At 41.1% G+C, this 16,583-nt stretch overlaps 1 protein-coding gene across 2 annotated transcripts in view; it reads left to right on the forward strand.

The window, feature by feature from the left end:
• The window catches only part of Slc22a15 (solute carrier family 22 member 15), a 103,984-nt gene that overhangs the window by 55,990 nt on the left and 31,411 nt on the right, over positions 1 to 16,583 (forward strand). For both annotated transcript variants that reach the window (XR_003849701.1, XM_008834023.3), the window contains exons 5-6: positions 8,898 to 9,027; positions 14,997 to 15,212. Coding sequence is in view for 1 of the 2 variants with exons in the window: in XM_008834023.3 (XP_008832245.2) it covers positions 8,898 to 9,027; positions 14,997 to 15,212 (346 nt within the window). In the remaining variant the exon portion in view is untranslated. The remainder of the gene's footprint in view (positions 1 to 8,897; positions 9,028 to 14,996; positions 15,213 to 16,583) is intronic.

Here is a 16,583-nt window from a genome sequence, read left to right on the forward strand (position 1 = left end):
CCATTTGACCCAGTTATACCACTCCTTGGCATATACCCAAAGAACTCATCCTATTGCAGAGACACTTGTACATCCATGTTTGTTGCTATTTTTTTCACAATAGCTAAGAGATGGAAGCAACCTAAGTGTCCCTCACTTGACAAGTGGATAACAAAAATGTGGTACATTTGCACAATGGAGTTGTACTCAGTGGTTAAGAAAGATGAAATCATGAAATTTGTAGGTAAATGGATGAATCTAGAAAGTGTTATACTAAGTGAAGTAACACAGACTCAGAAAACAAAAGACATGTTCTCCCTCACTTTTGGACCTAGCACCAAATCTATAAGTGAGTACATATCCTAATGTAACTGCAAGACCAGGAAAATAGAAGATAACCAGGGAGGTAAAGGGAAAGAAGGAACCCGAGAGAGAAAACAGTAGGAGGCAGGTGTTACTAAGGGAGAAACGTGTAAAATGGGAGTAGTTAAATGGAGGAGAGAGCGAGGGCTATGTAAGGAACTATGGTGATAAAGAGGAAGAAGAAGCTCAAGAGAGGTGGGACTGTAGCAGACAGGAATTATCAAAGAAGAAATGGGGACACTTTAAATGGGGAGGGCAGGGAGGGAGGATAAGACAGGGAGTGAGAGAGAGGAGAGATAAATAGTGCCTAACCAATATAAAAAATCAGAGGGAATTGTATTAGTCCAAAAACTCACTGAAAAATTATACATACAGTATCTTTATATGAGTCTGTGTGTATAGCTGGAGGATACATAACAAGAAACAGTGCCAGACAGGAGAAGCCTTCCTTTGAGCTGTTGACCAGGGTAGTCCAAGAGACTCCCAAAATTATACAGGCTGTTGCCACAGCCCTTGATTCCCTCCCAGAACTTGAAAGTAAGACCTTGCTGAAGACAGGACGTACTTCGGACACAGGCTTAGGAGCAACTGAGCTGGAACTGACCCTGGAAGCCACCTCTTGGAAGGCTAGCTCTCATAGCTTTGAAGAGCACTAGGGAAGCTGCTAAGGGAGAACATCAATTGATGGTCCAACCCCAGCTTCAAGACCTAACAACCACATCAGTGACCAGCACAGCAAACAATATTGGTGCAGTAGTGGTACTTTTTAAAAAATATTTTATTTATTATTTTTATTTTATGTGTATGAGTGTATTGCCTGCATGTATGTAAGCGCACCCGTGTTGTGCAATGCTGCGGAGGTCAGAAGAGGGCTTCAAAGTCTCCTGGAACTGGAGTTAAGGACAGCTCATAGCCGCCATGTGGGTGCTGGAAACTGAACCCGGGTCCCCTGCAAGAGCAGTCAGTGCTCTTAACCACTGAGCCATCACTCCAGCCCCCATATTAGTGGTACTTTTATCTTGGGGGTAATCAACAGCTACCTAATTAGACTTAAAGCCCACTCAATGGGGAGAAACTCATGTGTGGTACTTGAAACCTAGCCAAATACATATAGCTGGAGAAGTCATAAATCTTAGAGAAAATCCCAAGGCTGTCACATCCCTAGACAAATGTAATTTCTTACTATGTGCAAAATATGGATCCTTAAATTTATAGACAGTGTCCCAGTCACCACCCATGAAAGAAGCTTCTTTTTCAACAGAGATTATTACAGAGTTCCACAAGTGGTCACACACAGAGATGGTCTGTGAATTGCCCAAGCCTAAGTGGCACAGCTAGGATGCAACCTTTACATGTAAGACTCATGAAACATAGACTAAGAGATGAAGAGAACACTAATGCATCTTTCAATTCTCATCAACAAAGCTCCCCTATGTAACAGAGGGCCAGGAAAACGAAAGGTCACAAATGGCCAAAATGTAGAAAATAAGAGTCTGCAGAGTGTGGGTCCTTGGACAGAACTCCAATATTAAAATCCATCCACCCAGGGCTCAGTGACCATTGTGGAAGAGGGGGCAAAAAAGATTGTAAGAGCCAGGGAGGAGGTGCATGACCATATGGAAATAGCCCTACAGGCTCCTGGGATTCTTCTCATACAAACCTACAGCAGTGGTGTCAGCATGCACAAGATCTATGCAAACTTAGGCTGACAAAAACCCAGCACAACTGTGGAAATGAATAGCAGGCCCCAATCTTATTTGAAGAATTATTGGCAGCTGATTACTGCTGGGTGAAGAAGAGCAGATCTTCTTAAAGGGAGGGACTCTAGATAGGCTGAATAGATCCCAGTGAGTGAACTTGCACTGAGGGACACCTGGGGACACTAACTTGACATGATAGGTCATAACACAAATGATAGAATGCGTGAACTCAAGGGCAGGAGAGCTATGGGAGGAGGCCAATGGGGAAGGGGTTATACAGATGATTAAGATGTTCTGTATGAAATGCACAAAACTTCAGTAAAAAATTAAAAAGAATTTAGGGAGTGGGGAGAGGCTTAGTGGGTGCAGTGCATACTGTGCAGGTATAGGGGTTTCAGTTTAAATCCTTAACATGCATGTAAAAGCTGGATATGGCAGTGCATGCTTGTCACCTCAATGCTGGTGAGGTCGAAATAGATGAATCCCTAGGACCTGCTAGCCAGCTAGTCTGTCTAAAATCGCAAGCTCCAAGTTCAGTGAGAGACCCTGTTTTAAAGAATAATGTGGAGAGTAATAAAGACCAGTGGCCTCCACACACAGAGGCATGTGCACCTCTACATGCATGCCTTTGATACACACACACACGCACACACACACGATTATTTGACTTAACATATTGTCTTAGGAGAGTACCTGTGTCTAAAACTCTACCTTTTGGATTATTGATTTGTAATAATAACTTTTTGAGATTTTTTTTAAACTTTCATTCACTTGCCAGTCATTGGTACATTCTTGTACAGTTATTGGTATATTCTTATGTGGGAAAGAAGTTGGCCTTATGATTAACAAAGATGTTTAAGGACAATATCTATGTAGGAATTCCATTGTCTCTCTTTAGAACTAATGCACAGTGCCAGCTGTCTTTTGCTGAGCTTCTGTTACATGCCACATCCCACACTAGATTCTTGCCCTATAGCTTACAAGTTGAGGATATCTGCTTTCATTTAATTAGTAAGGAAGCTGAGCCTGTGAATGGTGAGGTGATATGCCCATTCATACACAACTCATACCTGATAGGGCCAGGATTGTGACCTGGGTCTGGCCCGTGCCCAGGCATACACAATTCCCACTGTTCCCTGAGGACTTTCCTTTTAGAATTTCAGAATGCTACCTCATGTACTGGCTTGGTCAACTGGTTGTTTCTAATTGATATTATGGTAAGGACAAACGCTAAACAGAATGGACTCCTGCCCTGTTGGTGTGTCCATGAAGCCACTGTTGAGATGAAGGAGGTGTAGCGCCAGCTTCATCCTAGTTGTGTAGACTTTCTGCTGACCCCTCACATGGTGCTCTTTTATGTTTTGCCTGATCTGTAGCAGCTCCCAAACAAAGCCTTTTAGAATACACTACTTTCCTCCTAGTCCGGCCCTCAAGCAAGGACCAGTCAGAAAACTTCCTCAAAATTTCCATTCTGCATTAAGACTTCAATGTCATTTTCCTAAATAATGAAGTCAAAGGGTGACCACAGTCATTCACTGTACGCTCAACAGACCCAAGGGACTTTTCCCTTCAGTTTCAGTTGTCCTGAGGGCCAAAGCCATGCTCACATAGCACATCATAACTGTATGTTTTCATTTATCTTCTACATTATTAAACTCACATTTGCTTCATCGTTCCATGAAAATGCTTTTATTTATAAGATGTATCCCCTTCTCCCCCTTGCAGATTACCCAATTATTCCTATCCTTTTGTATCTATTGAGCAAAAAGAAACCCTGTTCTCTTGTTTCCTTGCCAGTCACCTAAAGCCAGTGAAAAGATTTCTGTTGAAGTGCTTTCACCTCCCATTCTTGTCTTTAATGCTGGGTTAAGGTGAGGCAATTAGATTTTCTGTAGCAAAGAAAAAAACAGAAGAAAGGGGAAAATAACTGTAACAGTAGAGCCAGATGGTTGCCAAGCTCAATGTAAAATTAAGAGCAAGTGTGAGTGTGAGAGCTCCCTGGAGACCTGGACCTGGACAGAAAGAAGGCCTGATGGGACAGAGCCCCCTGTGAGCAGCTTGCTTCTTCCCTTCTCATGAGCCCAGGACTTCCCCAGAAGCCGTCCTTAGCCTTCCTCTTCAGGTTGGTTTTTTTTTTTTTACTAGCACAAGCTTCTTAACCCCAATGGCTTCAAATATCCTCACAAGCTACAATTTGGAAAAACAAAAACACGAAACAAATAAAAAAGTCTAAATGTCCAGCAATAGGGTAGTCATTGGCAATAGCCTAATCATTAGGAATAAAAAAATTACTTAGAAAACTTATGCTTGATTATTAAATATTTGCCATCTATAGAAAAAAGTATGCAAAGTGTGTGTGTGAAGTAAAAGGCAACTGTGCCTACGGGAGCCAACACTGTTGTTCCGCTTGCAGTGTGCTGCGTAACAAGAAGAGCAGGGCCAACTGAAAGTGCTGAGAACTGAGACACCAAGCAAAGTATCAGAGCTGTGAAAGCTCCATGGTAATCTATATATTTTTAAATATTTTATTTATTATTTTTACTTTATATGTATGAATGTATTGCCTGCATGTAAGCGCACCCAAGTCATGCAGTGCCCATGGAGGTCAAAAGAGGGCATCAGATACCCTGGAACTGGAGTTACAGACAGTTGTTAGCTGCCAAGTGGGTGCTGGGAACCACACCTGGATCCTCTTCAAGAGCAGCCTTGCTCTTAACTGCCGACCCAGCTCTCCATATTAATATGTTTATGATTTGTTTTCTTAATATCTTCTTATAACAAAATATGATAGTTAATTTCAAATTTTAATTTGATTGTATTAATAAACACTGTGGACATATTAATGAGGCCATTGGGTGTGTCTGTGACGGCATTTACAGAGTGGATTGACTAAGGGGGTAGGACCCACCCTGAATGTGGGCAACATCATCACCTGAGCAGCAATCATGGGCTGAATAAAAAGAGAAAGGGCAGATCAGGGGTTGGAGGGAGGACCTGGCTGTCATGGAGATTATTCTTTAATTAGGGGAAGCTGAACAAGTAGGCCATTTCCAAAAATTCTAAAGACAATGGAGAAAATTAAACTGAGCAGTGGTTTCAAGATTAGTTACATTAAGGGGCTGGAGAGATGGCTCAGTGGTTAAGAGCACTAACTGTTCCTGCAGAGGACCTGGGTTCAAGTCCCAGCACCCACATAGTAGCTAACAACCATCTGTAACTCCAGTTCCAAGGGATCTGACACCTTCTGACCACCACAGGCATTGCAGGACATGGATGCACTTGTACACATGCAGGCAATACACTCATACATATAAAAATAAAATAATAAAATACTTTTTAAAAACCAAAAAAAGAGTAGTTACATTAACTAGGATGGTATGAGAAAACCTCAGTATATATGTTTGATCTAAGACATGAATGATGAGGAAGACCTGAGCATGCTAAATTCAGGAAAAGAACACTCTAGTAGGTAGAGTGGCAAAGACCAAGGCCTGAGGCAGATGTGAGCTTTTCTCCACCTGAAGGATGCTTGTGGTGCATATGGAGAGTCAAGGGAAGAGCGGAGGGAGTAAGATTGGGAGGTTGATGATGTCAGGCCAGGTTGTAAGCCACCCAAGGAAGCTGTAGACCTTGTGTACAGAGACATTGCTCTTAGAGAGGTGTGATGAATGGGCAAGAGAGAGTGGAAACTGAGAGATGGTTCAGGGGGCTGTGTAGTTGGCTGTGTGAATCCAGTGGGGGCTCAGACAAGGTGGGCACTGCAGGGGAGAAGGAAGAAGATGAATGGAGCTAGCTTAGGGTGGGCTGCAACTTGCTGAAGGTTAGCAGAGGAGAGAGGCCTGAGGAAGACTTCAGGGTGTGGTCTGAAAATTGGGTTGGTCGTTGGTGCCTTTTACAAAATAAAGTCAGAACAACCACTATTTTCTAGCCTGCCAAAATTTAGCTAATGCTAGTTGAACAAGAATCAGAGACTTGAAATTTATTAAAAGCAAGTAGAAAATAAATGAAGAAAATCATAAAGGCCCAGAGGTCCATAACAGTAACCAAATCACGCATGGTGTTCCAGAATTATGCAAAGGGCACTTGAAATCCTCAATTACTTTAGTTGTTTGAGCCAAATGCCTCACAGCCGTGTCATACCCGCAACTCTGCCTCCTCCCTGCTGCCATTCATAGGCACATATGTATGACCTCTGGCTGGACATTAACTGTGACTGTCTATTGGCTCCTCAAATTAAGTACTGCTTTCTTTCCACCTAAAGTTGACATTATCATCTGGATCCTTTACTGTGTAATATAATCACAGTATATAAATCACCAAGCTAGACACGTTTGAATTGTGTCCTCTTGTCCATCATATTCAGTTGATACAAGTTTTCATGAGTTGTATCAGAGGCTCAACTCTAAAGAGTGTATATAGGAGGGAAATGGTTTGCTCAGCATCACATGACTATGGAGCTAGGCCTAGATGTCTGAAAGCAGGAAGTTAGATGCTTTCCATCTCTCTTCCCCATCCTCTCTGAAAATGCCCTCTACTTAGCCAGAGGTCGGGTATATCAGCTCCAAGTACAGTATTTAAAATTATAAGAGCTCTGATTGGTCTACCTGGGGTTATCCCTGCAGCTAAGGGAACTGTGATTAGCAGCCTTCACTTGAAATACAAAGGTAAAATAAGATGTGGTCAGTTCTTTGCCATAATATGGCTGAAGGGTTCTTCAAAAGGAAAGTGAGGCAGAGAATATTCTGAAGTAGATAACAACTAGAGACTTCCAGATTGCCTCCTTCCCTCCTCCCCCCTCCCCCATCAGTGAATAGATTAAAGGGTATAAACCCAAACCCATATTGTAATGGTTCATTTTGATCGTCAACATGCTTAAGTTAAGGTACACCTGGGTAGTTAGTGAGGCACACTTTGGGACATGTCTGTGATGGAGTTTCCAGAAAAGATTAACTGAGGAGGGCAGACCCATCCCGAAACAGGTGGCACCATCCCAGGGCTGAGGGTCCAGACCAAATAAAGACAATAAGAAGAAAGATGAACGCATGCCATCATCCATTTCCCCATGCTTCCTGATCCACTCAGTTGTGAACAAGTAGTCTCACTCCCGTCACTGTGCCTTCCCCTCTAGGATGGGCTGGAACCCTTGAAAACTGCAAGTCAGAGTGAGTCCTTCTCCCCTTAAGTTGCTTTCATCACAGCAAGTAGAAAATGCAGACACTATAACATTTTTATAACATGCATTATTTTATAGGAAACTATTAATAATTAAAACTACCTTTTGAGGTAGGTACTATTTCTTTTTCAGCATTGAGAAAACATCTCATCCTCTCAACTGTGTTCTTTTTGTCTACATTGTTGTAGGTAGATAGTGAATGCTCAGAACTACTCCCAGAAATGACAGGGAAGCTTTATCCTTAGAAGGCGGGTGCTGTTTGATGAACCTGTGATAGCTATTGATGATCTTAAATTTCCAGGGAAATCACACTATCCCTATTCACTTACTCACTGGATCATGTGCTCTGAGCACACTGAGCAGGCCATCACCTCACCCCTACTTTTGGCACTCTGCCTTTTCCTAGCTGGGACAAGTAATATAAAAATCATCATTTTTGTTATAGAACAGTAAGCTATGGACAGTAGTCAAAGAAAACACATTTATAAAATTAACATAGAACATTTTTAGAATAAGACCAACAAAGCCCTGTTACTATGAGATGCCATAGAAATAACCTCTCCAGAGAAAAGGAGACACGAATAGCTTAGAATGCAGACAGACAAGGTACAGGTCCTGGCCTTGCCATGTAGAGCCCTGTCTGTAGACACTTTCCCCTAACCTGTATGAGCTGTTTCTTTGCTTCAGTATGTGGTTCATAATGGTTTCATAGAACAATGCATACAAAACCATTTTTGCTCAACAAATAGTTCAAAAACCTACTAAGAGTGATAATAGTAGTTATATAGAGGATATTAGAGGTTATAGAATTTGCAAGAATATTGGAGAAACCAGTGCATTTAATCTTCATCTTGACATTTCAAAAAACACATGATTTTACAGTTCCTTGGTTGATATTTTTTCATTAGTATACTGACAAGAAAAATCCATGCTTCAAAAAGCTTATTATGTTCTACTTGAGAGAGACAAATCAATAAATGCAAAGTGTCATACATCTGATGATGATAAACTAAATAGGGAAAGGCTATAGGAAAATTTGGCATGGCTTGTGATTTGAGGTGAGGATTTCAAGAACAGCCTCTGTGATAAGGTTAAGACCCAGGGCCTGGCAAGATGACTAACAGGGTTAAAGTACATGCCACCAGGCCTGATCTGAATCTGATCCGCAGGACCAACCTGGTGGAAGGAGAGAACTGACTACTGCAAGTTGTCCTCTGACCTCCACATGTGCACCACGGTACCTATGCCACACATATCCTACACACATACAATAAATAAGTAGACATTAAAAATTATTTTTAAAGATTAAGACCCAGCACTATAGTAACTGCGTAACCTAAAACCACATCATCCACATGGAAAAACATTTCCATCCATCCTCATCCACAGACAGGTTCAGGTAGATGTCAGTACAGCATTCAGTGCAGAAAGCATTTGGCCAAAGCCTTAGAGTTCATCCTGTCTATGTGTGGTATATGCTCTTCGGCCATCCTTCTATTTTCTGGCCTCTTTTGAAGTTTTATCATCTGATGCTGGGAGTTCCTATAGGCTTTTCTCCTGTTCTGCCTCTCACACTCGCAGGGCAGGGCTGAAGGCTAACTAGGAGCTGGTACTATGATCAGGGTTGGAAAGGACACCATGGGTGGTCTTCTCCAGTGACACTTCTCTTTTCTCTGCATTAGGATCCATTGGAGGCCTTTTCTTTGCTGTTGGCATTGCCCAGTATGCCATGTTAGGATACTTCATCCGCTCCTGGAGGACTCTAGCCGTTCTGGTTAATCTTCAGGGAACAGTGGTCTTTCTCTTATCTTTGTAAGTAGTTTTTATCCTTGGAATTTTTTTAATTCAGTAAATAGAAGGAATATCTCCAGAGGATGGGAGTCAGTAAGTGATGCTGTTCCTTTCCAGGAGCATGTCTAGCTGCGAAGACTAAACTCTGCAAGCACTCTTTCTCTTGTTCTTGGCCACTCCCAGGAAGAGAAATGCTGGTTAATTAGAGTGCAGGTATCCCTTGCTTAAAGTAATCTCACAATAGACTGCATTTTGACTTTTAGGCTGTTGGTAATTTATTTTTCAACCTAATGTCTTAAGCTTCTAGATCTTCAGGCTGAATGGGGCCGTAGGCTAGGTATGCAGCTGAGCTCTGATACTGTGGAGCCAAGTATTCATGCTGAACATGTAGCAACAACTGTCCATCTTGCACACGAGTCTCATTTCACAGCCTCTAAATGTGAAGTCTATAGGGGACTTCCTTAAAGTACTCAGAACTGTGCAAGGATGATTCCCTGACCCATGTGGGCTCTAGAAACAACTGCTCAAGTGTCACATTGTGATGGGAAGCCACCAACCTCAGCCCACTAAGCAAATTTTAATGTGGCCAGCAAAAGATTTCCTTAAGGTATCAAGATCTCTAACTTTAGTCACTAAAATCTTTGGCATACACAAAATGTTCAGCTCATTGTACCTCAGCTTTCTTCTGTGCCATAAAACAAGACAGTGATATTTTAATTTAGATTGTTCTGTAATTTAGTAGCTCTTTATTCACGTTTGAAACTGAGATTTGATGGAAACTGAACTGAAGTTTGTGTCTGTGGTGTCTTTGAAAACAGAATTGTTAAGTGCAGAAATGCATGTAGCAGAACAAGAAGTTCATTAAAGGTATTAAGATATGTGACTGCAGTGAGGTAATTTTATTAGAAGGGGACACTAACAGTGCTTTATTAGCTTGCATATTATACATTTTAAAGCAATAAAGGGGTGCTTCATATAGTGCATTGAGTTAATAAGCATTCATATAAATATTGGTGAATGAATGGGTTTTTAAGTATTTAGTAGTGCTCACACTTCTGTACCTAGACTGGCTTTTGTCTTTCCTTCAGCAGCAGTATGGATTCAATGTATAATATAAGCCACTGTGCCTTTTCTGAGTCTAGTTTGAGTTAACTTACTGCTTAGTGCTAGGTAAGGACACGTCCTCACCAGGAAATGAATTCAGAACATAAACAATAGAAAACAGAGGAAAAAGGAAACATGAGATTTAAATGTAGTCTTATTCCATTAAATCTGGAATACAAGACTTCCCACAGATTGCTCCCGGCCCTGTTCCCCAAGCTCTCTGTTCAGGCTTGCTAAGCTATGTGGTGTTCTCAGCATGCCCTGTGTGCTTTTCTACCCCATGCCTCTGCTAGGTGCCCAAACTGCTCTATCATTGACCAAATCCCCATTTTCTGGTCGTCTAATTAGTCCCCTGATTGCTCAACTACCCAGGCTTTTCCTGACCATATCCCCGCTACAAGTCATTCCTTTCTGAATTCCATAGCACAAAATCTGAACCTTTTGAATGGCTCTTGCATTGTTATCTCATGCTAAAGCCAGGTCTCTCATTCTAAAGTGAGAGCTACACAGCATCATAGTATACTCTGCTCCATGATTGCTTTTCCTCGGCATCAAAACCCAGGGCCTTCCACTCAGTAGATTGTTCACGTCCATGGACAGAAGTTGGCACAAAAACTTTTGTAATCACTTTCAGAATTAGCCCTCAGCAACCTTTTTTTAAAGTCACATTACACTAGCGTCATAGCTTCTTTATTTATTTACTCGAAGCACTTAACCTAGCTTAAAATTCCTTAGTTTCAGCTGGGCACTTTGGCACATGCCTGTGATCCCAGTACTTGGGAGTATGAAGCAGAGGGATCACAAGTTTTAGGGCAGCCTGGCTATACAGCAAGCTCCACACCAGCTTGTTTTATACAGAAACACCATGTTTAAAAACCAGAAGACACATCTCAGTGTTGATAGCAAAAACAATGAGTCTTTCTGCAAGGAACAATATATTCTAAATGAAATGGAGATCTTTTTTAAAGGTTAAAAACTCATCCAACTTTATGTCTTACAGGGCTTATACTGAGTTCAATAATATATAACTATATTAATACAACTGTGAACCTAGAAACTTGAACCCACTTGTGAAAGAGATGGATGTACTGTTGCTCTGGAGTGTGTTACTGAATATGTTAAAGCTGTATGTATCCTCTTCAAAGCATAAAAATTTGTTCCTTAATGGTTAGTAGATGTACAAAGCATTATCATTGAAATCTACCTGATGACTTTATATCCATGCTCGATGCCAAGGAGCTCAGAAAGTAACCGTCTGTGACTAATAATAATCTGATATATAGAGATTAGAAATGCATATGCAAACATCTTAATGTCAATTGCATTAAAAATGAAGTTTTCTGTATGAAACTCTGTATTTTAATAATAGAGATCTTTTTTAAAGATCTCATTTAATTTTATGTCTTATAGGGTTTATACTTAGTACAATATTGTATAACTGTAATAATTCAATTGTAAACCTGAAAATGTACAGCCAATTTTGTAAGAGATGCATCCTAGCTCAGAAAATTGTTATTGAATATGTCAATGCTGATGTAGTGAAATGCTTCTTCTAAGTATGTGATTATTGAATAAATAATTTAAAAAAAAACAGAAGAGAAGCTTGCTACATAAATATGAGGACCTGAATTCAGATCCCTAGACCCCACTAATGCCAGGCACCAAAGTGCACATCTGTAATCTCAACAACCCCACATCGAGATGGGATGTGGAGACAGGAGACTCCCTAGAAGCCTGCAGGATGGCTAGTCTGACATACAGAGCCGTGAACAAGAGTCCCTGTCTCCACAAGTTGGAAGGAGAGGACCAGCACCTGTGATTGTCCTCTGACCACTGCACACAGACATGCACACATAGACATACACCATATACACATTTTTGAAAAGGATAGGTAAAAACAAAAGAAATTGTTATTTTCATAATATTTGAATTAGCTTTTTTTCTGAAAATGAGCACCCTCTTCATTTATAAAGGTTGGCTTCCTTTACAGATAGTTTCAGAACATTTGAGTAGAACCTTATTAAATAAGCATTTGCTTCTGAAGGTCCCCATTGGCAGAGATGACCAGGATGCTTTGTAGAAAGCACTGTCGTGTTCAAATGCCTACTTTCCCATTTAACAACATCCCTTACTGTTCTGTATGTATAGTCTGCATTTTTGGAGCTCATAGTCACAAATCTGCCATTGAAAGTAAGTGACCCTTTGTATAAATGAACTATTTGCCTTGCAGAATACAGAGAAACACAACTTCCTAAGTTTGCATGATTGAGGTAAAAATTTCCAAGCAGAATAATTATACTACCTAGGGTCAAATTCCAAAGCCTTAGTCTCTGTCTCTCTGTCTCTCTGTCGCTGTCTCTGTCTCTCGCTCAAATATTTTCAAAGTGATTTACAAAGTTTTAAAAGAATTTTTTGTTGCTTATAAACAATTCTGGAAACACAAAGAGGCTTAGGAAGTATGTGACTACTGACCAAAGACAATCACTGTTGGTGTTCTGATATGCTTCCTACTGCTTCTTTTCTACCCCTTCCAAGTCTGCGCAGATTTAAATATTTTTGCATATTTTCTATATATAGGCAGGGCGGTTATCTTCTTGTAGTTCTTTCTTTTATTTATTTTGAGACTTCATCAGATAATTGTACATAGTAGCTCTGTGCTTTTAGGCCGATTGATCCAACTGATAATTGGCTGACCTTGCCTCCAAAAGAACAGTGTTGACTTATGTACTTACTTTTAAGTAACAGTAACTGAATGGCGATAAGGGAGTGAATGAAAGATTTTCCAAAACATTGCGGACAGCTTTTGTTCTTGCTTTGTTAAACAGTCCAGTGTTGTTCTTAAGTATTCTCTTCCCCAGTTGTATAACTTCTGTGAGAACTGCTTTTTGTTTCCAGCATCTTTCCTCTTAGCACCCATATACTGTTCTGCACACGATGGAAATACTCACTAAATGGCTATATACAGAGTGGCTGTCCACTAAGCTTCTAAATCCTGTAGTGTTAATTGTTAATTCACTATCCTTATGGAGAAGTATGGTAATTTGGAGGAAAAAAAAAACCCACCAATTTTATTCATCAAAATTTCACTTTTGGCAGAAAGTGAAATTTTTTACTTCAAAAAAAGGTACTTGATATTGTGTTTAGTAAAGAAGACTTCTGGAGCTGGAGAGGTGGCTCAATGGGTAAGAATGTTTACTGTACAAGCATGAGGACTTGAGTTCAAATCCCAACACCCAGGTAAAAAGCCAGGTGTGGCCACATGCCCCTGTAATCCCAGCACTGAGGAAGGCAGAGAAAGAATTGCTGGCTACCAGCCTAGTTCCAGGTTCAGTAAGAGATCCTGCCTCAAAGGAGTAAGGCAGAGAGTGATAGAGTAGAGCACCTGGCATCCTTTTCTGGCCTCTGCATGCACCCGCATGTATACCTATACACATGCACATGTATACAACACACACACACACACACACACACACACACATGCACACACCAAAACAAGTTTTTTAAAAAATATTTTATTTTGCCGGGTATGGTGGCGCACGCCTGTAGTCCCAGCACTCGGGAGGCAGAGGCAGGCGGATCTCTGTGAGTTCAAGGCTAGCCTGGTCTACATAGTGAATTCCAGGACAGCTGGGGCTACAGGGAGACCCTGTCTCAAAAGGACAAAAAAAATTTTTTTTTATGTGTATGAGTGTATTGCCTGCATGTATGTGAGTGCACCTGTGTCATGCATTGCTACAGAGATCAGAAGAGGGCTTCGGATTCCCCTGGAACTGGAGTTAAGGACCGTTTGTAGCCACCGTATGGGTGCTGAGACTCTAACCCGGGTCCTCTGCAAGAGCAGTCAGTGCCCTTAACCCCTGAGCCATCTCTCCATCCCCCAAAACAAGTTTTTAAAGCTTCCATTCTGCCACAGTTTCGTCTTTGAGAAGTCTTCTAAAAGTGCATGCAGAATAATGAAGTAAAAGCTATGTAGTATCTAAGCTTTGAAACTGTGAAGATACCAGTGGCAATACAGTTGTTTAACACTTTGTGGTTCTATTTGAAAGTGTCTGCTGTTTTATAACTAGAAGCTGACCTGAAAATAACTTTTATTCTTCAAGATCTTGGTGGGTCATGAAAGGTCCTCAGGGCATACTAAAACTGGTATGTTGGATGATTAGAGTACTTTGAAACAGTAAACATTCAAAACTGGCTAAGATGTAATAAACTGTTTCATTTTTATATGTAGTCTTAAAGTAACATCTCCCTCCTAAATAACATGTCATGTAATTTTTGTTTGATGATATACTGAAGATTTCTGTCGTAATGTGAGATTTCTCCAGAGATTAAAATTCCCATTGTCTGGGCATGATGGTCTACACCTGTCATCCCAACAGTCTGAAGGGTCTTGAGTCCAAGGCCAGCCTAGACTACATAGCAAATTTGATGCCAACCCACTCTACAGTCTCTGGGGGGTGGGGAACAAAAAACAGATAAGACTGAAACACTGCCACTACTATATCACTCTAAGAACATCTGGGGGTAGACTAGAGCTATGTCCCCACCCTGTGCTTTGTGAGGAACCTGGTCACTCGGTACTATAGACTTGCCATTCACTCACTGAAATTTATTCAAGAAGAAATGCAAACTATTTACCTTTTTTAAAAACAAATATTTGAAAAATATGTTCTCAGTTCCATCTGATAAAGTAGGCCACCATTTAATGTCAGCCCAGTGTTCAGAGTGTCCCTGTTGTTCTCTCTCCTTATCATTGGAAAGAGTCACATTTCAGGCTTGAGACAGAACCTAACTGTGGTGAGGGAACACACCAACTGAGGGGGTGTTTGTCTCCTTGCTCTGCATGTGCACCTGTATGAATATCCAGCCTTTAATGACATCTCTTTCAGATTCATTCCTGAATCACCTCGTTGGTTATACTCCCAGGGTCGACTGAGTGAGGCTGAAGAGGCTCTGTACCTCATTGCCAAGAGGAACCGCAAGCTCAAGTGCACATTCTCTCTAACATATCCAATCAACAGGAGCTACAAGGAGACCGGGAGCTTCCTGGATCTGTTCCGTTACCGCATCCTCCTAGGACACACTGTGATCCTGATGTTCATCTGGTAATTCTGAGATGGTTGTGATCTTTAATTTGGGTGCTAAAGGTCTCTTGTCTCTGGATAGCCTGCTCCTTCTGGAGGGCCCCTGTTCCTCAGTGTCTGCCTTATGCACCTGTCTCCTCTCTCGGCCCTCTCTCTCAAGCAGGAGGTGATGTTACCGGCTAAGTAAGATGACTAAACTTGACTAAGGAGACAAATATTTAAGTCCTCATACTCAGAAAGGGGGGAGGGGTGGCAATCAAGTATACCAGAAAGCAAAGAATTTCTAAATAAGACTTTAAACCACCTTCCTTTGGTTCTGATAACAAGCAGTTCCTTAGCTCCTTTCACTTGCAGTGCTCTGGGCCACATTGTCTGTGGCACTTAGCTTACTAGTAGATGAAGCATTCTGAACCTGATTTTCCAGTGGCTTAGCATATTTCTGCCTGCCACTCAGAATGAGTAAGTTGCATCCAGGGTTCTAGATGACTCCATTTGATGAGTAGAGTTGCAGAAAGACAAGAAATTGGTGGACACATGTCCTAGGGTATTACAGGTACATAATGAATGTCCAACAAAGGACACAAGGTTGGAGGCTTGGAGATTGAGAGACCTTCCCAAACCAAATCCCACAGCATAGCATGGCCACTACTAAGTTGAGGTTCTTATTAATTAGAAATAAATACAGAGTAGAGTACACAGGAACAGAGTTCTACACAACTGTTTGCTTGTCACATGGCCAGTCAGCTACATTAGAGGAAACACCTACTTGTAGGGATTGCTTATCGTTTTCATTTCCAATTTCCTTCCAGGTATATCATTAACTCTGGGTTCCAACTTTCATAAGGTGGAAATAACTACACGTAGGGGCCTGTCCCTAAGAGCCAAAGGAGCTCTTCTCAAATAAGCTTCTCCCCTAGGCTCAGAACTTATAGCTTGCCGTAATAGAGTCTGTGGTAGTCTTCTGCACGTTGCCATTCTGTTTGAAGATGCTATGAAATTCTAAATTATCCTCTATGGATCTGTCATTGAAGAAAGCCTTAACTGGGGATAAAATTATACCTCCATGTTTTACATCTGTTGCTGAGGTTATTTCCTGCAATGGTTCCCTTTAAAATAGTTTCTTTGTGTCCTAAATATACTATTAAATATTATGCAAGCATTTTAAATTTGGGGGGGTACATTAAGAGGATTGAGATGATTGTGATAGTTCTAAGTATGGATCCCAATGACTAGCTTCTTGAAGAGGTACCTTGCAGAGCAGAGGCCTTCCATATATCCCACTTTGCTGTTGTCTTGCCATCAGCTGGTAACTAAATTCCCCTGTTGTCCTGAATTGGCTTGTTTATTTTTGGGTTTGATGCCATCACAGCATAGTTTAAATAGGTGGTTTTT

Source organism: Nannospalax galili, unplaced genomic scaffold (genome assembly GCF_000622305.1).
Source record: "Nannospalax galili isolate Female #2095 unplaced genomic scaffold, S.galili_v1.0 scaffold475, whole genome shotgun sequence".
NCBI lineage: Eukaryota > Metazoa > Chordata > Mammalia > Rodentia > Spalacidae > Nannospalax > Nannospalax galili.